Raw genomic sequence first — 26,540 nt, 5'->3', positions numbered from 1 at the left:
AATAAAAGTTGGTCATTCAGAAAGTTGATGATCATGATGGAGGGAAATGACTAATGCAGCCAACCCCAAGTTGCTGGAAAAAACACATAATGATGGTGATGAAACAAGTTAATTTCAACACGAAAGATTTAGGTAATATGGGTTAATTTCTATTCTGCATGTGACTAAAATCAAGCAGTTGGTTATTTAGAAAGCTGTTGATGATGACAATGAGTTACTAATTTCATCACAAACCATATGAATTATTAGTTTCATCACAAAAAACCTAAAGGTAATAGGGGTTAGCATATAGAATGCCATCCTTCTGCTGCATAATTAAAAAAAAAAAGCAGTTGTATGGTCTCTCTTAGATGCAATAGTTAAACCTATACAAAGAAAACTTATTCATTTTCAAGAGAAAGACAAAGGATTCAAGTACAGATTCCATATCTGATCAAAACATAAAGGTTAAAAACAGAAAAGTTACTGAACATCCATCATCACAATATAAACATGGAAACATTGGTTATTCAAAACAAGTGCATAGACTTAGCATAATCGAGTGTTTGGAATCACTATAAATATAGCCATAGTTGGTATTTACTTATTGAAAAAAAAAATACACAAATTTAAAAATATAAACAATTCGTGCATCAGATGTGACACACAGAATTGTGCAATATGTTGGTTGTAAGACAAGAATTACCTTCAATAACATCAGCCAACATTAAGCATCCAGACTTGTGCATCGCCTGAAGAGTTTGAGTCAAAGCATCAGTCAGAGTTGGTTTTTTCTCCTTCAACTTTTCCTGAAAAAAATGTAAATTTGTATGATGATTAGAATGGCAATTTGAAACATAATTAAGTAGGAATTAGAAAGCCTGTGTAAAAAAAAATCTTAAACCAATAAAGATGATAACTAACATAAATTTGCATTCCAAATATACAAGCCAACATTTATTTTGAGTCTACTTGAGAGGAAGGGAGCCCAGATGATAGAAGGGAGGAAAGAAAGCAACCAATTCCCTTGTCTCCTTCAGTATTAGCCAAAAGGAGCATTTTCATTTGTCAAATTAAAATCCAAGTTTCTTAGAAACATTACATAATTGTTCCTCTGCTTCTTTTCTATTGTTCAAACAACAATTAACACATTACTCTTCTACTTCAAATCCTTTGTTTCTAAAGTTTCTCTCCTCAATTAAACCATTGGGTATGTTCTACCTATACAAGTACTAATTAGCAAAATTTCATCTACTAATTTGACTAGGGAAATTTATCTATATAACTAGAAAATTAATTTCTCCTGGATTACTTTATTGTCAACATGAACCTTTTAATTTTAATCTTTTATATTCTAATTTTACTCAAACCTCTACATTCTATATCCTAGCTTTAGTAATTCCATAAATATCATTGGCTTTTTGAAGTTTCTAAATTTTTGTATGATTTAAACTTTGCATCTTTGCCTCGATTTTAGAAGGGGAGCCTTGGCGCAACGGTAAAATTGTTGCTGTCACGTGTTCGAATCCTGGAAACAGCCTCTTGCAAAAAAAAACAAGGTAAGGCTGCGTACAATGGATCCTTCCCCGGGACCCCGTATAGCGAGAACTTCGTGCACCCCTTTTTTTATCTTTGCCTCGATTTTAGTTATATTATGCATAATAAATCCTCCCTTTTATAAATCTTTCAATCTATTAAAAAATATTTCATCAAACTAATAGTCATATGTAACTTATTACAACTCATCAATTACTCACTATACGTTTATACAACATCAACTTTCCAAGAATTTAACAACAAATAACTTGCGCTACAATAACACAACACATCCAACCATAAGGTATTATATCCATACAATTCACAATTTGCGATTCAGTTCACATATAAATCAATACTATTCTTACATATGAATGAGAAGTAAAAACAACTGTGAAAATTTAGTTCAATTTAATATGATTCACTGCAAATTTTATTTTGTCAAACTCTATATCTAAGAAAGAAAATAATCTAAAAGCAATTTGACTGAATAAAAGTAAAATTAACCCATTAAAAAATTAAATTAAAAATACACAATTTGCTAGAAATTAAACCAAACTTATTATAGTATAAGAAAATTGATGAATTTTATATGGTGCGGTATTAGTAAAATGGCCAAAGAGTAAAATGTCAAAGTTAACATGGAATAGATAAAAAAAAAAATCAAAGAGAGATAGAGTTCCACCATAGGTGATGTGAACTCAACCCCTAACAATGGTTGAGAAAAATAAATTTTCACATTAACACATAGAATAATAATTAAAGCAAAGTCAATATTGACTTAAGAAGGCTATATCATATCTAAATTCTAAATTGTCTGATGACAATGATTTCCTATTTGAAGAGGAAGCTTTCTATTGCTCATATTTTATTTTAATTCTTAATAAAAGAAAATAATAAGAATTTGTGTATTGTTATTAATGGAGGAAATAACTGGTATACATTTGTTATGGATCAAGATTAACTTACTCTTTCTATTCTATAATGCTATTAAAACATTATATTATTTTACATACTTTTAGATATCAACTTTCTTGGCTAAAGTAAAATTATTTTCAACATATTTCATCTTTTTTATCCAAACTTTCTGATTCACTGTTTGATAAAGAGTCACGATTCGTAATTCACCAAATTGATTCACAAAATACAAGCCTTATTTGATAACCTTGCATCCAACAATAAAAGCATAGTGGAACCAGTTTAAAAAAAACAGACAAGACAAAAGAACTACAAAAACTTACAAGTAGAATAGGCAACAGATATCTTGAGCTTGCAGCAAAATGATTTCTCAGACCTTTGGCCAAATTTCCTATAGCTTGAATTGCCTCTACTGAAACAGTGAGATTCACGTCTGTAACCAGCTGAACCCACAGAAAAGGGTACAATTAGATTAATGAAGAACAACTGTTACCTTAGCAAACTAAGCCATAATTAAAGCCACAAGTCTAGAAGGGTAATAAAAAAGCACAAGGATGACACCAACTAGAGACTAGCACATTCAATATTACTTGAGCAGCATAAAAATGACCGAAGAAAGTATGCTGATGCTTGTGTTCTAGGCTACAACACCAATGACAAGCAAATAAATACTAACCCAGAATGACAATAAAAAAATCAAGAAAAATATATTTCAAATGTGTTTGTAAATTACATCAATCTACCTGAATATAACATGAAGTTTAAGATGATATAAAATATACCTTTTTAAGTGTTCGACAGACTTCAGAAAAGTCACCAGGAGCAATTCTTTTAGTTGAAGCAAGCTTAGTAAGTTCACCAACGGCATCCCTTCTTTCAGACCATTTAGCAGCTTTCTAGAAACAGATAGTGGCATATCCATTATCACTAATGCAAGAAAAAACCAACAGTAGGATTTTCTAAAGGCAGAAGCAATGCAAGCAAAAACACTAACCACTCCATCCCAAAATCCAGACTTATCCAAAGGGGTCAAAATATCAACAGGATCAACGAGCTCATATTCATCGATTTCCTGAGGAACTGGAACATAAGTCACATTAGCACAATGTAACAGCAGAATGTAACAGTCAAATTCAAACAAAAACATATCATAAGGAAAATTTTATTTAAATTACTAGCAGAATTTGTTAGGTAGTTATTAATAATCAAACTCTTCCTAACCATCTGCTATAGATTCTTCAGGAGCACCAGCAGTCACTGTTTCAGAAGCAACTTCTTGTTCAGGTTCCTTGTCTTGTTCAGATCTAAAAAACACTTTGAAAAGTATTATTCTAATAAAATACACAAGCTAACATTATAGTATGTACATATTACAAAATGATCATTTTATACACACACACATACATGAAGTGCATCTGAAACTGTAAGTAGTCTCAGAACTGAAGCCCCCCGCCCCCCTCCTTTTGTATGATTCTCACATTGCCCATTAGATTTTTAAATGAGAACGATATTTCAACCAATAAGCAAATGCATACGCACAGCTAGTGGCATTTCCAACTTGCAATCAAGGACCAAAGTCAAAATGGATTCAATTTTTAATATCAAGATGTAAGTTTTGAGTTTAGGGGGGGAACTGTGCATCAGGGAAAACATTAGGGGAATAGAAGTTTCCCTTATGTAAATCTTGAACTACAAATTTAAATATTCAGGCTTGGAACAGCTAAAGATTACCTTAAAAGAAATTTCATGAATATAAACTTTTTATTAAAGAATCAAGATAAACTAACTTTGTTAGTACTAGATTTAAAGGGTAGTACCGCCATAATTGATGAGCATATTGCTAAGCCATATTTGGTTAGACGAGTGATGGCCTAAAAATTTATTATGAATTGAATATCCCAGATTCTTGGTTTAAGCCATGCCTTACAATCTGCAAGGACTATTTGTTCATAAACCAGTTGTAACTAGAGTAAATATACTTTCCTGGTAAAAAAATTGAGAAGTTTCTAACTGGCAAGCAAATAAATGCCCTATGCATAATACTTTAGTCATGATAAACATTTTTTTGTTAAAGCTCATAGTATTAAATATATTGCATGACAATTAATAAGTCATTAATATGACTGAATTATTAGTTATGTGGCCTATAAGGTATTATGTTGAATCATAAAAAATTATATCATGCAAGAGTTGCATCTAACTATCAATCCTAATACAATATTTCATCCTCTCAACTTAGTAGTAGAGCAGGTCCCTCTTTTAGGGTTAGGATTTTCTTTATACCATAAGGTGGCGTCTGCAAATCATTTTTGATGACATGAACTCGCCTCCACCATCATAAACCTTAATTGTCGTGAACCTAGTTTTCTTTTCCTCATTCACCTCCATCATAAACCTTAATTTTCTTCCACACTTCCTCCACTATCAAAATCTCTAAAACCATCATGAATCCTAATTTTCTTCGCCCTCTCCTGAGATTCCTAATTTATGTTGGGTTGCAATGGTTGCAAATAAAGTCCCACATTGAAGACACATGAAAAGGATCATGAATTTATAAGGGAAAGATATTTCCATTGGTATGAAGCTTTTTGGATAGAGCCCAAAAATAAAATCATGAGGGCTTAGACCCAAAGTGGACAATATCATACCATTATGGAGATATCTAAATTCTTTTGGTCCTAACAATTTCCTCATTCTCTCTCTCTCTCCTCCTTGCATGTTAATCATCATAAATTATAATTTACTTAATCTACTTTCTCGATTGTTATAAACCATAATTTTCTCCCTATCTGTCTTGTCATAAGCACTACTTTTCTTCCCATCCATCCTCCGATAGTCATGGTGAATCAAAATAGAGAAGCATTAGGAAAAATGATGAGACTCTGAAAGCACTTAGTTTTGCACAACCTTCAATTTTCCTTTTTCTACTCCTTTTTGCCTTAAGATCTTTAGTTTCAATTTTATCATACATTTCATATACGCATGAATTAAGATAACATTTGTTTGAGTTTATAGTTTCTAACATCTACTTCTTCTCTTGCAGTAAAATGACTGATAACCCAGTCTACTACTAAAATTTCTCCCTGTTATGTTTGGATGATTGGAACCACTATTTCATAATTCAGCAACATTGATTTTGTAGGTGATGAAAAAAATGACAAGATAGAGTAGTAATCTTTCCCTTTTTGAGTATCCTCTTTCTCTCAAGTAGTATCAGAATTTCAATCAATATATCTCTGGCATCCTCGTCTCTCAGAGTAATCATCAACCTTCACACAGTCAACTCAACCATTATTAGCTCCCCATTATTAGGGTAGATGTTGGAACCTTAATATATCTATTTTAAACTGAAACCTCATACATATTGTCATCCATATTTACAATGTAGAGTCTTCAATTTAAGGGAGGAGTTAAGAAAGTTATAGCATAACCTTTGGAGAGAGTTATATTGAGAACTTTTGAAGATCATAACTAACTTCAAATATCTCTCTCCAGGCTTCATAACAATCTAGTGATGGAACTCTTTGAAAGATGAATACAAATTCTTGTGTCTTCATGCCACTACACAAGAATCGCGTCTTTATCAATTTTGTTGCTTTTTTAGGCTTTTTCTAATCTATGTAACAAAGTAGACACTGATATTATTTGAGTCCTAATTTGTGGGGGAGTGTTGGTATTGGAGTAAGCATTAGTTATTGGGTTATTAGAGTTATTAGTTATGTGTTGTGGGGTTCAGTGCCACACATACACACATATTGAATGTTTTATATTAAAATGGCAGCAGATCACATATCTGTGTTTATCTAAACCCAAACTCAATTAACTACCTGCTACCACTATGGATGAGAAATGAGTACTCAGACCCACAGGTATCCATAAATAAGTCAGATATCATAGGCACCCACGATTTCAAGTAAACCAAATCACAAACAAATAAAATAAAAATGACCAAATAATTATTACATTTCACAAGGGGCAACTTGCCATCTTTCCATATAGAAATTTCAAATTTTATTACAGAAATTCAACACTACAGCAAACATACTGTGTATAATAAGAATAAAAGCAAGAAAAGATTAGAAACATCATTAACTAATAGATAAATTACCTTATTTTCCGAGTAGGCCTAGCAACTCCTGATACATTAGCAAGCTCTGCCTCTAGCTCTTTTTTCTTTATATAATCAGAAGAACATTAGAAATGAGCAAAAGCATATGACATGAACTAAAAATGACCAAAATCTTACCATAGTATCCCGCATTTTTTCAAAGAGAATAGACTTTACAGGTTCCTTTCCAATCCACCGACATAGTTCAAGGGTAAGTCCTTTCGAAGAAGCACGAACATTCTGATCTTGGTGATCAAAAAGTTCAGGAAGCATTTTTAGGATCTTCTTGGGAGGAACCACCTTTGCCCCAAATTCACTGAAGTAAGAAAGTGAAAGAATATTAATTCTTAGATGTTGCATAAAACTACAGTAAATGAAGCAGAATTTAAGAATGGGTAAGATATACACCTAAGAGCCTGAAACATCACATCAATAGCAGGTACAACTGCTTTTGCAACTTTATTTTTTATTGCTTTCTCCATTGCTTCCTGACATTCCAAGTAGAAGGTAAGAAGGTTATCTACCATTCATAGAAATATTTGAGCAACGAAAAAAAATCATTAGGAAAAAGAAGAGCAAAATATGCCTAACTAATGCCAAAAAGAATTTTTCTTTTAAAAAAAAAACTACATAGAAAAAGCATTGTCACAGTCTCAAGATTTGCAAGTATATGATGTGTCAATCAACTACTTTCTTATTTAGTTGCATAGTTAAGTGTAATGATCCAGTTAAATATATGAATAATCATAATTAAGAAAAAAAAAAGATATCCTCTATAAAATCCATATCAACTTTGCAATAACAAGTCTAGGAACAATGCTAAGATTTGAGTTTAATCAAGAAGATATATCGACATATAGACAGCTCCATCCCTCATCCAAAGAAAGACTCCAACTAAAACCTTAAAGAAAAAAATAGCTATCCTACATAAATCCCAAGCAACTTTGTAATAATAAGACTAGGAACAATACTAAGATTTGAGTTTAATCGAGAAGATATATCAACATATAGACAGGTCCATCCCCACATCCAAAGTCTTCCCACATCCAAAGAAAGACTCCAACCATAACCATATGTTACTCTTAACAGTAACATCAATTATCATATTAATAGTGCAACTCCACCAAACCAAGAAAAGAGCAGTGACAAAATCACAATTAACAGGATTGGCCAATGTGCTGATCCAGATTAATCTGGAATATGATTGCCCAAAGACAATCAAGTAATTGTTAATAAATCCAACTTCAGCTAAATTAAATATAGGAAAATTATATATGCCCCTAGGAGTTTCAGAGTATTCGTGTCTAATATTTATGCTCTAGTCCCTAATTTAAAAGTCACTACAAATTGAATAATAATTAACAAAAGAAGATATTCAAAACATTTTAAAAATTCAGAAAATATTTTTCTAAACTTTTCTTATGACTTGATTCCATTTACATGTTAAATTTGTCACATGGAACTGATGAGGGTACAAGAAGATTTTAGATTTAAAAAATGGACACCTAGATTACCCTTAATGAAGAGGTACATGTGATCAAGGTTTAAAATTTTGACCCGTAACAAGATTTCTGTCTCAAACCGGAACGATGCGGTTTCTGTATCGTGCTGATACGATTTCTATATTTTTTTATTTATATAAAATAATTATTAGATAAATATATTTATTGTGTATAATTTTAAAATAAGTTGTATATTGATTTTATATAAGTTTTTCATTATTAAACAACTTAATATTATTATAAAAAATAATTAAATATAATTTTATATAAAGAAAATTGATCTATCAATAATTTGAATTAAAATTAATATATCATAATATGTTACCTTACTAAAACTAAAAGGAATGACATGAATCAGCTGGAAATATTGATTCTTGTAATATTTTGCTTAGGTAACCTCTATAATTCTCCAATGTCTAGATTAAATAATTATAATTATGTAAATTAATACAAAGATACTATTTTATATATAATAATTATATAAATTAACTATTTATTCATTTAATTAATTATTCATTTAATTAATATATATTTAAAATAATAAAAAAATATTAAAATATCAATTAAATATTAAAACAGTAAAAAAATACAAAATAATTAAAAATATATCAGAATATAAATTTAATTTATTAGAATTTTTATAAAATATTTTAGAATTTTTAAATAAAATTTAAAACAGTGAAAATAATTTCAGAATATCATTTAATAAAATTTATTATTTATTATTTTTAAATATATTTTTATATTTTATTGAAATAATTTAATTAGGATTTATAAAAAATCTCTTTAAAATATCGCATTTGAATTATTTAAATTACAATATTAATTTTGCACAGGGCATGCCTCCGACGCCCCGCACGCCTCCAGCAGAACCAGAAGGATACATTCAAGACACCCTGCTACTTGTGACGCGTGCTCGAAACGGCCGCGCGTAGGGTGCCAATCAACAGAATGGTAAAAATCGTCCATGCCACCCAGCACAGAATAACATTTCAATCGCTACATGTGATTAACCTTAATTATAATGATATACAGCAGTATGAACTGAGAAACAAAATTTCATCAGATATCAGTTAAGGATCTATTATTAAATAACATATGTTTGAAATTAAAACAATGAAGGTGATTTAGCTGTAAATTTCAAAGGCATGTTCTCTATTTTCTCCTCTACATACACTTCAAAAAACCTATATTCATAATATATCTCCTAAATAAATTGACTCGAGCTTGCCTGGAATTCAACAATTCAACCTCTAGGCCAAGCTCTGATCATGGACTATATCCAGACAGTGAGCAAAAAGCAAGACTGAACATAGTGCCGCCTCAGAAGCTCATTAGTTTTTACATGTTAGGAATATTGTAACACAAATGTATTTACACTTAATTTATAATCAAGGAGTTGTCTCACAATTTTGCATTCCGGCCATTATTGAGAACGGTTTATTCAGAATTCAAACAATGTGTTGGCAAAGTCATCCTTATAACTCACTTTACTCCATAAAGCCCGTCACCAACTAAAAAACAAATGACAACCAAGTTCAACTCAGTTTCAGGTCAATTTATTTTACCAACTTTTGACAAGATCATGTTCTTCAGGTCGACAAAAACAAGTCATCCGCAGTTGGCAAAATTGGCAAATGCTAATATGGATCGCTCATGTTGGATCAGTATCCGCAATGACAGATCCAATTTTTTCAGAAAGATCAGCATCTCAGAAAGTTAGAGAAGTTTTGAAAAATAACACAAACTAATTAGATTCAATTATAAATTGACAGAAACCATGAAAATTTGATCAGGTTAAGAAAGAAATGAATGAAATCAAGTGAAAATTTAGTCAAATTGAGATGATTTTAAAACCTTGGGCAAAGCCTTCCTTTAATCCAGGTTGATTCTTAAAGAAATCACATAGGAAGGGAAGAGAATTTTGCTCATTGAAGATGATACCTCATCATATTTCTCGAGCTCACTATTGACAAGTGAGGTTATCATGCATCGATAGAGTTATTATGGATCAAGATAGAATGAAATAATATCTCTCAATCAACAATAATTCTAAAACTATTCTTCCTTTAACTTAAAAAGATCTAAATGTAGTTAAAGACCCAACTAAATCCTATATTAAATGAATATTAAATAATAAAACTTTTATTTAAAAAATCCACTAACAAACTAGTGTTATCAAGTAACCTAAACTAAAAATTGATTTTATTATTGTTTACAATCTATTTTTATATTAATTTTATATTTACAAATATGATTGTATTACTAATGATCGGATATGTAATGAAATATAATAGCCATGCTTCTCAAGATTTTATATTTGTTGTAATCATAAATACAAACTGATTTTATTATATCTTTCTCTTTTTTTTTTTGTCCGTTATGATTTCACACATATCAACCAATCTCATCTAGTGAGATAAGACTTGGTTGTTGTTGTTGTATGATTTCACATATCCTTAATCCGATATAACTAATCTTTGTTTTTTTTTTTTGACTATCCAATCCCAATCCTAATACAACTTTGACAACAATGAACAAAAGAGAATTGAAGTATGGGCTTGCCCACTTGATTTGGCTTGGATCGATTACAAGTTTTTAGTCCATGTCAAAAACAATAAGTATCTGAATTAGTTATCTGAGTTTGCGAGAAAATAAGGATTTGGGAAGGGAAAATGAAAGTGCTGCAACTTGGAATGTCATTGTAAATAATTTATGATCATTATCTAAATGAATTGATGACCCTTACATTGCATGTTATACATAAAATATAAATGAGAGAATTATCTTAGCATTATTTGCTTACTTAATTTAAAATATGTTACATAATAATATTATTTATCATTAATGGATCCATTAAAATATTGTGTTAATGTTAGGTTGTTCCCTGAAAGGAACACGTTATAGGATCCGACTGTAACTTCTTGACAAGGACCGCTACATCTCCAAAATTCGGGTGTAGTGTTAAATATGCAAGAGATAACGTTGTAGGATCCGATTGCAACGTATCGACAAGGACCGCAACATTTCCATAAGAACTTAGGTGTAATGTTAAATAGGCAAGAGTTCTCACACCATAAGTTAGATAAGAACAAATATGATAGAAAAACTAATAGTCTAAGATTTAGAATATGGAACATAGGAACCCTCAATCAATGAAGATAGTAGATACAATGATTAGGAGAAGAATTAGTATTTCGTGGGTATAAGAGACAAAATGGGTAGACGAGAAGGCAATGATGATAGAGCACTCGAATTTTAAGTTATAAAAGAGTAAAACAAGAAATGAAATAGGTATTGTCAGAGATAGTTCGTTAAAGGATGAAAGTTGGAGTAGTTAGAAACGAGGATAGAATTATAGCCTTAAGATAATAGACTATGAACGTAATTAACGTATATGCACCGGAAATAGGATTAGATGAAGCTACTAAATCAAGGTTTTGGGAAAGCTTAGATAAAGTATTACAAAACATTCGATAAAATAAAATGATTTTAATATAAGGTGATCTAAATGGGCATATCAGAGTGAACAATGAAAAATATGAGAAGGTACATGGGGGTTATGGATTTGGAACGAGAAATAAAAGGAAAACTCTTATATTAGCTAAAATATTTTTTAAGAAAAGAGAAGAACACTTGTCACGTTCAAAAGTGAGAATAATAAATCACAAATTGACTTTCTTATAATTAGGAATAAGGACAGAAAGATTTATAAAGATTGCAAGGTCATCCTTAGAAAAAATTTAACTACCCAACATAGGTTAGTAGTGTTGGATATACGCCGTAAGCATAGTATCAATGAAAGAAAATATATACGACTTCTATTAGGTGCAATATATGGTGATTTTAATACAACATGAGATAAGATGATATCAAAGTTGAAAATAATAGCTAAGAATGTACTTGGTGAGTCAAAGGGAAATGCGCCATTAAATAAGGAATCTTAGTGGTAGAATAAGAAAGCACAAGAGAAAGTGAAGAAAAAACGAACAACTTATAAGGAATTATATATTTGTAAGAACTAGAAAAATTTTAAAAAATATACAATAACCCAAAAAAAAGGCTAAGAAAGCAATGAATGAAGCAAAGAATAAAACTTTTGAACGATTATATCAAAAATTAGATACAAAAGAAGAGGAAAGAGATATTTATAAATTAGCTAAAGTGAAAGAAAGGAAGAAAAGAGATTTTATTCAAATAAAATATATTAAAGATAAATGTAATAAGGTACTAGTAAAATAAAAGAGCGGTGGAAAAGATATTTTTCATCAACTTTTTAATGAAGATTTAGGTAACTAACTTAATTTAGATAATTTAAGTAGGTAAAATAAATATAGAAATTTAAATTTTTATCATAGAATTCAAACTTAAGAAGTAAAACAAGCTTTAAATGGGATGCACAATGGAAAAGTCATTGGACCAAATGATATTCCGATAGAGGTATAAAAGTGCTTAGGGAATTGAATGGCTTACAAAATTACTTAACATGATATTGAAAACGAAAAAAATGGTTGATCAATGGAGTGTAAGTACTCTAGTTCCCGTATATAAGGATAAGTGAGAGACGTACAAAATTGTGTAAACTATAGGAGTATTAAACTAATAAGTCATACCATGAAACTTTGAAAAGGAGTAATAGAAAATAGATTAAAGAAGGAGACCACGGTGACCGAATATTAATTTGGGTTCATGTTTGTAAAGTCAACAATAGAAGCTATACATCTTCTTGAATAATTAATTGAAAAATATCGGAAGCAAAAACAAGATCTACAATTCATTGACTTAGAAAAAGCTTAGTATAAAGTCTCAGAGAAATTATATGGAAAATTCTAGAAAAGTTAGGTGTTAGTGTAACATATATTGAACAAATTAAGGATATATACGAGAATGTAACAACTGGAGTAAAGACTTCAGGCGAAGTAACTTAAGCATTTCTAATAAAGATAGAGTTACATCAATGATCAACTCTAAATCTCTATCTTTTTACACTAATTATGGACGAATTCACTATACATATTCAAGACAAGTACCGTGGTGCATATTGTTTGCAGGTGCATATTATTTACCGATGATATTATTTTGGTAGATAAAATACGTGAAAAAGTAAATGATAAACTAGAATCTTGACGGAAGCACTAGAAGAAAAAGGTTTTAGGCTTAGTAGAATAAAGACAAAGTATATAGAATTTAAGTTTAGCAATATTAGATATAATGAGACAATTGTTAAGAGAAAAGATGACGAGTTGCCCGAAACCAAGAATTTAAATATTTAGGTTCATTTTTGCAAAACTATGGAGGGATTAAGAGAGATGTCTTACATAGAGAATACAAGTAAGATGATTGAAATGCAGAAGAGCGTTGGATGTTTTATGTGACCATAAAGTGCCTCTAAAAGTTAAATAAAAATTATATAAAATCATTTTTAGACCTACTATATTATATGAAACTGAATGTTGGGCTATAACTAGAGCACATGAGCAGAAGATGAGAGTTGCAGAGATGAGGATGTTAAGGTGGATATGCGGGCATTCAAGAGAAAGTCGGAGTTGCATTGATTAAGAAAAAACTCCGAGAGACGCATTTAAGATAGTACGAGCATGTACTTAGACGATCAATCAATGCTCCATTTAGACGATATGAAACTATGACAAACATATATATCAAACGAGGAAGACCAAAAAAGACTTAGCAATAATAAAACAAGATAAAAATTTATTTAAGTATAGATGATGATATAGTAGAAGATAGAGTTCAATAACGTAAAAGAATCCATATAATCGACCCCATCTAGTGGGATAAAGATTGGTTGTTGTTGTGTAAGTTAGCCGCAAAAGTTTAATATCAAAAACTATTCTCTCCATTCTAAAATTCTTAAAGCTATTATAAGGTAAATTAGTAGGATTTACCAACAATCTTATAGGATACTTGTATAATATTAAAATTTTAGTCATAGAATGAGCAGAATATAAACATGGAGAGTATTTTGAGCAAGGTTCAAAATCTTGAGTTGTCATTGTTTCCATCTTTACCTAGAATGATTCTTTTGATGCATAATGTCGGAGATAAATTAGAGATTGAAGGAGGAAGGAGATAAAGCATAGGAATGAGACATTATCTGCGCCAAGTGGAGTATTGAGTTATGATAATTTATCGAAACAATATGTTTCAATCGTTTCGCTCAACACAATACGAGATTTAAAATAAGGATTTTGTGTATATTATGCCAATAGGTAGTGTTCTAAATAGTAGTTGAGACGGCCGCCTAGGCGTTGCTTAGGCGGGAGGCGGATCCTAACCGCATCGCCTTGAACCACACCGCCTTGTGTTTAGGTGATGGTAAAGTGTTTCCGATCAAGAGGCATCACTGGGCTTGGGTGGAAGCGTCATCGGGCTAAACGACAGGTTTGAACTCATCACCGAGCTTAGGCGACGAGTCAAGACGTCGAAACACCGAAGTTGATCACATAATAGAATAGGTTTTTTTTAACTTAGGATATAATTGAAACTTTAGATTAATAATTTTAATCATTGTTGGAATAATTTAAATAATCTTAATTAAAGACCAATGAAATTATCCTATTAATTCAATATATATATTTAAAAAATTATTATTATTTATTTTTGAAAGAAATATTTAGATTATAACTTTTTTATTTTTAGTTAATATATATTATAGTATTTTTTAAAAATTTTATCCTTTATTTAACTTTTTACCCTTTAGTTAATATATTATCTAATTGTGTATAAAAATAGTAAAAAAAAAATTAAACCGCCTAGTCGACCGAGACGATAGGCGATCACTAACCACACCACCACCGCCTATGGCCTTTTACAACACTGCCAATGAGAATATATTATTAAGTAAGAAAATTATATTTTATTGATAAATAGTAAAAAAAAATTAATAATATAAAATAATTAACTAATTTGAAGCAATTTCAAAAATATGGGCATGAAGAAAAATTCAATCATTAGAGTAACATTAGTAAATGAGAATTGTATTCTTACTTCGCTATGAGTACTCAAAAGCTTTATACATCCAGTAGTTGGCAATTGTGTTGAGATATGGTACTACATTAATTGGATGGTAAAGAAACATGATTAATTTATTGAATTAAAATCAATAGAGGTTTTGATTGTCCATTAATTTTAAAGCTTAAATACATCACTACGAAATAGGAAGTCAAGTTGTGCACACAAATTTTAATATATGCTATAGATTTTGAGGAGATGGCCTATTGGAGATAATTTACTATGCTTAATTAGGTTGTTCATTAAGTTTTTATGCTTACATTAAATATAGTTTAAAATTTGAAACTCAAATCAAGCTGAGTTAATTGGTATTTTTTTAGACCTAATAACTTAAACCAATTTTTCACGTTGGCAATCCATAAGCCAAAGTTTTTGACATTTATTACATGCCAAAACAACCTCAAAAATGTAGAGAAAGAGAAATGGAACTAGTGTGTTTCCCTTTCACTCTTGTGTTACTTTGAACAAAATTCCAAGCATTGTTACACAAGGTTCAAAATCTCAACCATTCCAATGCTTTGATCTTTGTTTAGAACGATATTATTTTGATATCGTACCAACATTCCGATACTATTTTGATATCGTACCAAAATGGAAAGGAATCATTTGAGCATTATCAAAGAGAAGTGCTTTAATCCAAACTCCAAAGCCCTACATGTGATGGAACTCAAACAAGTGAAAGCATTTATGCGACACTAGGGCTGCTATTGCATGGTGGATTCATTCATAATTTTTGTTGGACTCCAATAGTGTTGTAGATATAAACAACTTAAAGGCAGTTTAACAAATATTCTTTGTCGGTTAGCATTAAAATCTACTTGAGAACAGAACTTAGCAAGCTAAATATGATCAATGTAATCAAGATCCTAAGGGAGGCTTCATGCCTTAACCTACACAAGCAAACCCACAGAAGTTGCACAAATCTTTCAAAAATGATATCCTCTTGACAGATGTTCCTACCACTTTCTTGAAGTAAAATGTCATGTCCCTTGTTTGCCTAAAAAAAAATGATTAGAGAAAAAAAGGATCACACTCAACAAGTTCAGATGCACCACATTCCTTGAAAAGCCACAATGATTCATGTTCTCATGATCTATCGTCAATGTTCAAGCTTGCCACGATACAAATATGTTGAATCAAATTAGGGTAGGAAGGTATGCTGACTTCACACAATTCAGAACTGATCTACTCCCAACTCAAAATCTGATTTTTTTTTTTTTGTTTGCATCAGAGTATTAGTCTACCATGCTCATCCCCAGTGTTATACTCTTTCCATGCAGAACAGAAGGAATCCAATCCAAATATTCTGCTCCAAATGTCTGGAAATGAACTCTCCCATTTTATGGGCTAACCAACTGAGATCCAGTTAGAACAAATGCCGGTGGATATGACATTTCCAAAAGTAGTTTTCTTAATATGGATTTAGCAAGTGCATAATGAATAAATTGTAGAAATGACTACTTGGAATCCCTTTCTCTAATTCTATATGCTATACAAACAATGTAGTGGACGTCGCATTGCCAACAAAAATCTAATATAATAATTCAGGTATCATGATATTTGGTATTATATTTGTGAATCCTGAACCCATAATCAGATTGACAACCCCTAATCATGAAATTTGGGGAATTCTCTCATTCTGTAATACAAGATTCTTATTATTAGGCTTAGAGATGTATGACAAATTAGAAGAATGTGATGAACTTGAAGATGTACGCTAACAGAAACCATGCAAGAAAAGAGGAAAAGTATTACATATGCAGGAAATTAAACACAATGATAAGAGACATGGTTTCAATTCATGCCTGACAACCAATTTAATATATTTAGAACATTGGAAGAGAATCTAGGAAAGTTATTATCTTCATACCAAGAACACTTCGGCTGCCTCCAACTCGACCCACAAGAGAAAGGCTGCCTGGGCTTTCTCTACTGTCTTTGGCCTACCAGTGAGACATTTTGAAACAATGGAATCACAAACTTCCTTCGCATACCTAAATTAAAACAACAAATTCGTTAACCAATTAGTAGTAGGTTAAGTGTCAACACCGAGAGAAAAAAGCATTCACCTTCCCACATCGGCGTCGGCTGCACGTAAAAATGCAACCAGGGCATCAAGCGCCTTCTCCTGCACTGGCGCATTGGAGTCGGCCACTGTCTTTCTGAAGAAAGGACCTAAACACCAGAATTTCAAAACAAATTAAAACCTAATAGCTTCGCTCAGATTAAGTACTGACGATTAAAAAAATATTCAACTAACAAAGTCACCACTCGAACCAGGAAAAAAAAAACCATGGATCAGGTGGAAGCGCACACGGGAAAAAGGAAAAGGGAACGACTCGGATCGAGGAAGGATCAGGGTTTACCGAACTCTCTGAGGCGCGGGTCCTTCGGATCGGTAATGGAGTCACAAACGGCGGCCAGATCGATGTTGGCTTCGTTTCGCACCTTCCAGTTCTTATGAAGGAGCCGATCCTCCCATGGAAGTTTTTTCGCCTCCTTTAGCAACTTCTCTTCCTCCGTCGACATCTCTCCGCCACCGCCGCCGCTATCTACCCCCTCCCCCCTTCTTCTTTCTACCCTACCTCACCTTCCAGCAAATGCTGGCGAGGCCAGTAAGAAAAGCGTCGGATCGGAACGCGCAGACGAGGGTTTTGCCTCTCCTCCCCCTCTTTGATCTCTTCGCCGACGAGCGATAGCGAAGACAAGGCAAGAAAACAAAAGAATAAGCGAGAGAAATGGGTTGAAGACGAGAGGGAGAGAGGCGAGACCGGAGATTTGTTTGGGCGTCGGCACGTGGGAGCCGGTAGGTTTTGGTTCGGAATTGGATCAAGAGCGAGCCCTCGCACATACGAGTATACGACTCGACCCGTGCCACTGGACCTCGCACGTGCGTGATGGGCCACGCCGCGCTCGATTCGAACTAAACTGGGGCGGAGCGTCTCCTCGTCTAAAGACGTTCTATTCTTGCTTACCCGGCCCTTCTCGATATGACCAGGAACTTTACCAAGCGGTGCTCGTGGGATGACGAAGCGGGCCCCATGGTAGGGCCAGCTTGATGCTTTCACGGTAGGTCAGACAGGTAAGTCAATAAATAATTTATTGGAGAAAAAGGTGGGAACCGCCCACCCCAGCGGCCCCCTGCGCCCGGCCCCACAGGTGTGCAGGAGGAGGTAAATCAGGGTGAATGCTGGGTTGGAGGTTGACGGGGGTTCGAGGCATTTAGACCAGCAGACGGGGAGGTAAGTCAAGAATTTATGTAAAAGGAAAAGGAGTGAGTAGCACGTGATCTGCACGCGTGAGTGGGTGGGGCCTCATCGTGTCTCTTTTGAATTTAGAGACGTTAGTGATTAAGCAAAACAGATGAAAAATGTGATTATTCTTTTTTAGCACCGATTAATTTTGAGGAGGATAAATTCAGTCCTATAAAAGAAAATTATTAGCTATTAAAATAACTCAGAAAGCGTTCACTCATTAACTGTAAAAAAAAATTATCCATTAATTCATTAAAATTAAAATTAAGATTCGATTCCTCTTTGTTTGTTAAACTGGAAACATTTTAATACGAGCTGACAACATAGCTTAGAAAAAACAAAAAGAGGAACAATGAGGTTGAGGTTGAAATTAAAAAGTACAAGGGGCAAAAACAATTTACACTGGACACTTTCCAATTTGGAGATTCGAATGCAGTATGCCTCAGGCTCAGACTATATACCAAATGAATGATGCAATGTAAATGATATGCGATCTAATATCGTAGGTTCCGTGATCAAATATAAATAGGTTAATCATAAAAGGTATTTTGTCTAGTCCTTTATACGGAGAACAGATTTTTTTGTCCATAAAAAAATAAATCAGAGATGAACCATTCATAATTACGGTCAAATCATGACCACGATCTAACCGTAATGGGTTGTGATGTCTCCCTAGGTTTACCGTCCCCACCATATTATAGTTTAGATTGAAGTGGACAGCCGAAAGTTGCCCCCTGCTCAACGCCCAATAACTTGGACACTTGCCTACTTCCAGCACCCTCCGGTCGCCCGCTCCGACCCAAATTATAACCTGATGGGGGCGGTGAACCCAAAGAGGAATTGCAACTAATTGCGGTCGGATCACAGTCACGATTCGACCGCAATTGAGAGTGGTTCATCCCCTAATCCATTTTTTTTGGACTAGGAGATCTAATCTCCTTTATATAGGGGAGATCGGACACCCAACATGACATTTTACATCTATAAAAAAGTTCAGAAAGCGTGACCATGATCTAGCCGTAATCATGGTCCATAAAAAAATGAATCAGGGATGAATGGAGAGCAGATTTCTTCGTCCATTAAAAAATGAATCAGGGATGAATCATTCACAATTACTACCAGATCATGACCATGATCTAGCCGTAATAGGTTATGATCCCTCCCTAGGTTTACCATCCCCACAATATTATAATTTAGGACGGAGTCGGCGGTCGAAAGTCGTCCCTCGCTCAACGCCGAGTAACTTGGACACTTACCCACTTCCAGCAACCTCCGGTCGCTCGCTCCGACCCAAATTATAATCTGGTGGGGGCAGTAAACCCAAGGAGGAATCGCAACTAATTGCGACCGGATCACAATCATAATCCGACCGCAATTACTGTTAAATATGTGAATGGAGAAGAGGTGGAAGAAAAGAGAAACTCCATTGTGAACGATACTTTAGTCCCACATTGGGAGCTTCAAAGTTTGTTGGTTGGTTTATATTGATTCACATGTATTGAGGATGTGAACAAATACATGGGGAGAGGCTCTCTCTCACGCATGGGTGCGTAGGGGGCTGCAAATCCAGGACTCGGATTACATTGAACCATGTTGACTCATGTGCGGGCACGACCTGTGCGCACCGAATGCTGGACCGGTCAGGGCAAAATTTGCCCAAGTGGAACAACCAACATTTTGCCACGTAAATCTTTTGCTGCTGTATAACGGATGCATTAAGTTTGAGATTAATGCAAAATCTAAACGTTCGAGTAATAATGAGTGAAACAGTAGACGTTTCACTGCTCGGCTAGTAATGGTCATTAATCGGTCATTAACGTTGTCGTTGATCTGAGCTCCTATATAAGGAGGCTGCGATCACATGCAGAGAACACACACGCAGCGAAGTAAGCAGAAGCTCTCAACCTCATTCCCCTCCTCTGTTGTGCAACTCCTGCTCGGCAGAGTGCCATGATAGCGATCGGGTGTCACTCAATTCACCGTAACCATCAGTGCTTGGTGGGGTTTACGGTCAAACCGTTGTATCCTGGGAAATAGACGACCCGAGTAAGCCTTGAAGCATAGTCGGAGGTGGGGGTGAATCTATTTCAAGGAAACTGCGACTCTCACAGGCCTCGGTCTGCTCAACCGATCCGCCCTCTCGGCCGATCCGCCCTCCGCTCGTCTGTTCTGCCCTCCGCTCGTCCGATCCGCCCTCCGCTCGGCCGATCCGCCCTATGTTCGGTCGATCCGTCCTCCTCTTGGATGATCTACCCTCTGCTTGGCCAACCTACCCTCTCGATCAATCCGCCCTGTGCTTGCCCGACCTGCCCTCTTGGTCGATCCGCCCGCTCGGCCGCACAGACTAGCAGCTCAGCCGATCTTCTTGCTCGGCAATTCTTCGGCTCGTAGCAGAAACCAGCCCCTACTGGCAGCCTGAGATTATCCGCTCAAGTCATCTCGACTGTAAGTTGAATTTAATTTAGAGTAGTTTAAATTTAGCTAATACCCTGTATATCTCTGGCAACAGATTGTTTGTATCCAATAATTTTGAAACAGATTCGATTCTGTTGAGATGGTCATAGAACGGAATGTTGAGGTGCAACAGACTCAACACGTACAGGCCCCCTCCGCCCTGATTGGAACTGTGCCAATCAAACACGGGGAAAAGCCAAAAAAGTTCAGTGGACTGAATTTCAAGAGGTGGCAGCAGAAGATGCTCTTCTACCTGACCACGCTCAATCTAGCTCGATTCTTGACCGAGAACCCTCCCAAGCGTGCTGAGGATGCTGATGTGCAGACCATCAGTGCAGTGGAGGCATGGACTCATTCTGAGTCCCTTTACCGAAACTACATTCTCAACTGCCTTGCCAACTCGTTGTACGCTGTGTATAGCATGAAGAGAACGACTAAGAAGCTGTGGGAGTCCCTGAACAAGAAATACAAGACGGAGGTTGCAGGGGTCAAGAAGTTCATCGTGGGTCAATTCCTGGACTACAAGATAGTTGACTCCAAGACGATGATCGGCCAAATCCAGAAGCTTCAGGTGATCTTGCATGAGATCCACTCAGAAGGGATGATTCTCAGTGAAACCTTCCAGGTGGCTGCTATCATTGAGAAGTTGCCTCCCGGCTGGAAGGATTTCAAGAACTACCTGAAGCACAAGCGGAAGGAGATGAATGTGGAGGAACTCATTGTTCGACTTCGCATCGAAGAAGACAACAAGAGTTCAGAGAGAAAACTGCTCTCTCAGGCTACTTTGAAGGCCAACGTGGTCGAGCACGGTCAAAGCTCGAAATGGAAGAACCCTAAGTCTTCCAAGATGTGACCCAAAGGAGGCATCAGCAAGAAGAAGTTCTCTGGGAAGTGCTTCAACTGTGACAAAGTGGGCCACAAATCTTCCGAGTGCAGAAAGCCGAAGAAGAAGCAAGAGGCCAACCTGAACGAGGGACCAAAAATGGATGACCTCTGCACTGTGGTCTCTGAGTTGAATCTGATCGGTTCAAACCTGAGGCAATGGTGGATCGATACTGGAGTCACTAAACATGTCTGCTGTAATAAGGATCTGCTCCACAACTTTGAAGAAGTCACTGGAGACAAACTGTTCATGGGGAACTCAGCAACCTCGGACATCATCGGCCAAGGAAAAGTGGTGTTGAAGATGACCTCGGGGCAAGGACCTTACTCTGAACAATGTGTTGTATGTTCCGGAGATTCGGAAGAATCTAGTATCCGAATCACTATTAGGCAAGCATGGCTTTCGCATTGTCTTTGAGTCGGACAAAGTTGTATTGTCCAAGAATGGAGTGTTTGTAGGAAGGAGCTATGTATTTGATGGGTTGTTTAAGCTCAATGTAATGACGATTAGGCCTAAGATAAATAAAATTGAAAGCTCTTCCACTTATATGCTTAAGTCTTCGTGTTTGTGACATGGTAGACTAGGACATGTTAACTATGATGTATTGCGTAGATTAATTAATATACAAAGCATACCTACATTCCACCTTGACCCAAAACATAAGTGTGAGATTTATGTTGAAGCGAAAATGACTAGGTCATCCTTTCAACATATTGAAGGAAGTAACGAACCACTTAATCTAATCCACACTGATGTACTGATGTGTGAGACCTAAAAGGTATGCCAACACGTGGTGGTAATAAATACTTCATCACTTTTGTAAATGATAACACAAAATATTGTTATATGTATCTTCTCAAAAGTAAGGATGAAGCTATCGAGAAATTTGCTCTCTATAAGAATGAGGTTGAAAACCAACTTAATAGGAAAAGTAAGGTTGTTCGAAGTGACCAAGGCGGTGAATATATATCACCATTTGCTAAGTTATGTGCTGAACATGGGATCAAACACGAAACAACAACTCCTTATACTACTCAGCAAAATGAAGTTATTGAGCGAAAGAATCGAACTCTAAAGGAAATGATGAATGCTCTTCTATTGAGCTCTGCATTGCCAGAGTCCATATGGGGGGAAGCTGTGTTAGCAGCTAATTACCTTTTAAATAAGGTGCTCCGGAAGAAAATATAGAGCCCTTATGAGTTATGAAATGAAAGACAATCGTCCTACAAATATTTACGAATGTGGGGGTTGTAAAGAAATATGTTGCTAAACACGCAAACGCGCAGCGGAAAAACATATTTCCTCCAACAGATCCATGCGAAGGGAAACAAAATTATATACTAAGTTTATATCTAAGAACATGATAGAGTATACCTTTGTTGCATGCTCACGAACTCCCGACAGCTCGGATCTCAGCACGAACACGCGCTCGTGCCTCTATGATATCCACACGAACAAGGGTTCGTTTGTCTCACAAACTCACTAAGTGAAGATGCCTACCACCTAAGGTTGTGCTAGCAACCTATGAAGGAGGATTCGGCCAAGAGGAGAAGGGAGGGAGGAGATAATGAAGAAGTGAGAAAAATGAGAGTAAAATTGGCTTAAGTATTTTCATCTAATGAAAATATTCAATGCTTATTAACTCTATTAATGAGCCTTAATGAGTATTCACTCCTCATTAAGGATCATATTGAAACTCCTCATTTTCATATTCAATTTCGAAAAATTGAATCCAATGATTCATTGAATTCAAAATTTAATGAATGTCACCATTTATCATTGAATTCAAAATTCAATGAATATCATCATTAAGCCTCACTTGAGTCTAACTCAAGTCTAACTTACTCAAGTCTAACTCAAGTCTAAGTCAATCGAGTCTTACTCAATTAATTCTCATACAATTCAAATTCAATGAATTACTATTTCATTAATTTAAATTGACTTTCTCTAGTCTAGTTTGAATTGAACTTAATCCAATAATTAGATCAAATTGAGTCTAACTCAATAAGTCTAATTCGAATTAGACTTAATCCAATTATTCATCATATGAATACATCTCCCAATCTACTTGTTCGTTGTGTGTGACCCAATATGTTCTCGTAATGTTGGCAATGTGCCCAAATCAATATTTAGATACATAAGCAATGAGTGACATCTAGCAAGGCATCATTGCTGCCCAAGTAACGAGAAGGTCAAGATTCGACCTAACTTGTCCGTGACTATTATCTTGTATGACTTGGTCTCTCTATCCTTGATGTCTAGATTGATCAATGAGATATAGATCGTGTCATCCTCTTATCAACCTTTGTGTTTCTTGATCTCTAAGTAGACACACTCAATCAAATAAGCTCAATATCTCATATTGACTCATTTAAGCATGGTCATGCTTTCTTTGTGTTTTACTAATCAAGGGGCCCATAGATATCGCTTCCGTCATATGGAAGAGATAAATCTCATCTACATCACTCACATCCCTCCGCATAATTCATTGCATACCAGTAATTGATTTTATTGTCCACCTTGTTACAGGTGACGTTTGCCGATACCAAAGTACACAACTCCTTATGTAGGGAACCGTAGTGACTTCAGGTCTAAGGACTATTCATACTAATAGTCGCATGAGAATGTTTATGACACTCATATAACGATCCATGAAACATTCTCATAGCGAGTCATTCAGTATATATTCTCTAATATATACTTATGTGTCAACCTGATATCTAATATCCATGACTTGTGAGATTAAATCATCCATTGACCTACATGCTAGTCTCAATGCATTAATATTGTCCTTGTATATTAATACTTGACTAGGAATAATTTAGAGTAGTGTTCTATATATATCTACATATCTCACTATCAATTCAACTAATTGATATGTTGTAAATAAGAACCTACTATCTAAGGACATTATTATACTTATTCAATCGACACTGAACTGAAATAAATATAATAACCAACTTTACCTTTTATTAATAATGATATGTAATACAAAATGAGCCCTTTACAACCATCTCATAATTGGTACTAGGGCTAATACTAACAGGGGTGTCTTGCCAAAGTATTGATGCCTGATCTGAAAAGGTTTAAGATAGGACCAAAGACTGTTGATTGCATATTTATTGAATATGCACAAAATAGCACTGCGTATAGATTTTGTGTGCATGAGTTACACATACCAGAGATACACAAGAATTCGATAATCGAATCGAGAAATGTCTCGTTCTTCGAGCATGTGTTTCCGTATAAGACCCAAGAGGATGTTAGCTCCTCAAAACAGGCAAATGAAACACAAGGTGAAGAAGAAGATGATGATGACGAGGAACCTATGGAGGTTGAGCCTAGACGGAGCAAAAGAGTTCGGGTAAAAAAATCCTATGGATCGAATTTTATCACTTTCGTGTTGGAGAGTGGTGTTAGGATGTATACTAAAAGTCTAGCTTTTGGTATAAACATTTATCTAGAAATAAGAATCACATTGGTCAAATGTCTACATATACGATAAATGTAGTTGCTCAATTAATTTATATTGTAGATAACATGATGTGTGGTGTCACACACAGAAGATCATGTTATCGGTTCCTTATAAATTATAAACAGTAGCTCGCGACCAAGATGGAAAGGAACAAACCATTGGAAGGTCGTAGTGTAATTAGGTGTTAGTTTATCTTAATTATATAATTACACTAGTACACTTAGAGTGTATTGAGTAGGACCATTTGAGGTCGTTCTTTTTATACTGACTTTATGAAGGAACAAAGACCTCAGTTATTATGGAAATGTGTGCTCTTAATCCTAATATAATAACAAGCACATATATTTGATATTTATTTCTTTAATTTATCAATGGGTGAGATTTAGTTCGATGAATCAATAAGCCCGATAAGTTGGGAAATGATATCACTTATAGTGTGTGTTGTTGATTATAGAAGGAAACTGTGTCCTAGTGATCTAGGTTGAGAATGTCCCCAAGAGGAGCTCATAAGGATTGTCATGTTAAACCCTACAGGTGGACTTAGTCCGACATGACTATGAAGTTGAGTGGTACTACTCTTGAAGCTAGATATTAATTAAGTGAGTTGTCAGTAACTTACTTAATTAGTGGACATTTGTTATCTTAAACACAGGGAGACTAACACACTCATAATAAGAAGGAGCCCAAAATATAATTTGGGATTGGTGGGGTAGTTCAATAATAGTTCTCTAGTGGAATGAATTATTATTGATAAAATTAAATTGTGTGTTCGGGACGAACACGGGATGCTTAATTTTATCGGGAGACCAAAACCAATTCCTCCTCTTGGTCCCTATCGTAGCCTCTTAATTATAGAGTACTATACCCACCTATACCCACCTTCTTACCCATCCCATAGGGGCCGACCAAGCTAGCTTGGAGACCAAGCTAGGGCCGACCAAAGTTTGGTTCATGGGTGCTTCAAGGTGGCCAGCCCTAGCTTGGGTTCAAGCTTGGTGTGGCCGGCCCAAATTAAAATAAAAGGATTTTTATTTTTTAAAATTTTTCTTATGTGGATAACATGATTTAAAAGAGAGTTTAAAAATTTAAATCTTTCCTTTTATAAGATTCTACAAAAGATTAAGAGAAGAGCTAAATCTCTTTCCTTATTTGTAGATTAAAAGGTTGATTTTAATTTTGGTAAAAACTTTCCTTTTAACCATGTTCATGATTTAAAAGAAAGTTTAAAAAAAAATTAATAATTCTCTTTTATTAGTTTCTACAAAAGATTAAGAAAAGATTTGATATCTTTCCTTATTTGTAGATTAAAAGGAGATTTTAATTTTTAGAGACAACTTTCCGGAAATTATCCACATGTTTAAAGAAAGATTTAATTTATAAAATTTCCTTTTAACCAATC

The 26,540-nt window shown here is 34.6% G+C and overlaps 1 protein-coding gene across 1 annotated transcript in view; it reads right to left on the bottom strand.

The window, feature by feature from the left end:
• The window catches only part of LOC122015657 (protein MOR1-like), a 37,980-nt gene extending 20,106 nt beyond the window's left edge, over nucleotides 1–17,874 (bottom strand). Inside the window, exons 1-11 of the mRNA XM_042572661.1 lie at nucleotides 17,442–17,874; nucleotides 17,145–17,250; nucleotides 16,946–17,069; nucleotides 6,950–7,029; nucleotides 6,680–6,857; nucleotides 6,542–6,606; nucleotides 3,655–3,737; nucleotides 3,428–3,513; nucleotides 3,216–3,329; nucleotides 2,757–2,876; nucleotides 686–788 (exon numbers count right to left, since the gene is read on the bottom strand). Coding sequence (XP_042428595.1) covers nucleotides 686–788; nucleotides 2,757–2,876; nucleotides 3,216–3,329; nucleotides 3,428–3,513; nucleotides 3,655–3,737; nucleotides 6,542–6,606; nucleotides 6,680–6,857; nucleotides 6,950–7,029; nucleotides 16,946–17,069; nucleotides 17,145–17,250; nucleotides 17,442–17,604 — 1,222 coding nt within the window. The 5' untranslated portion in view covers nucleotides 17,605–17,874. The remainder of the gene's footprint in view (nucleotides 1–685; nucleotides 789–2,756; nucleotides 2,877–3,215; nucleotides 3,330–3,427; nucleotides 3,514–3,654; nucleotides 3,738–6,541; nucleotides 6,607–6,679; nucleotides 6,858–6,949; nucleotides 7,030–16,945; nucleotides 17,070–17,144; nucleotides 17,251–17,441) is intronic.
• Nucleotides 17,875–26,540: the final 8,666 nt, after the last annotated feature.

This window comes from Zingiber officinale, chromosome 8B, assembly GCF_018446385.1.
Source record: "Zingiber officinale cultivar Zhangliang chromosome 8B, Zo_v1.1, whole genome shotgun sequence".
NCBI classification, from domain to species: Eukaryota; Viridiplantae; Streptophyta; class Magnoliopsida; order Zingiberales; family Zingiberaceae; genus Zingiber; species Zingiber officinale.
This window is presented reverse-complemented; position numbering and strand designations above follow the sequence as displayed.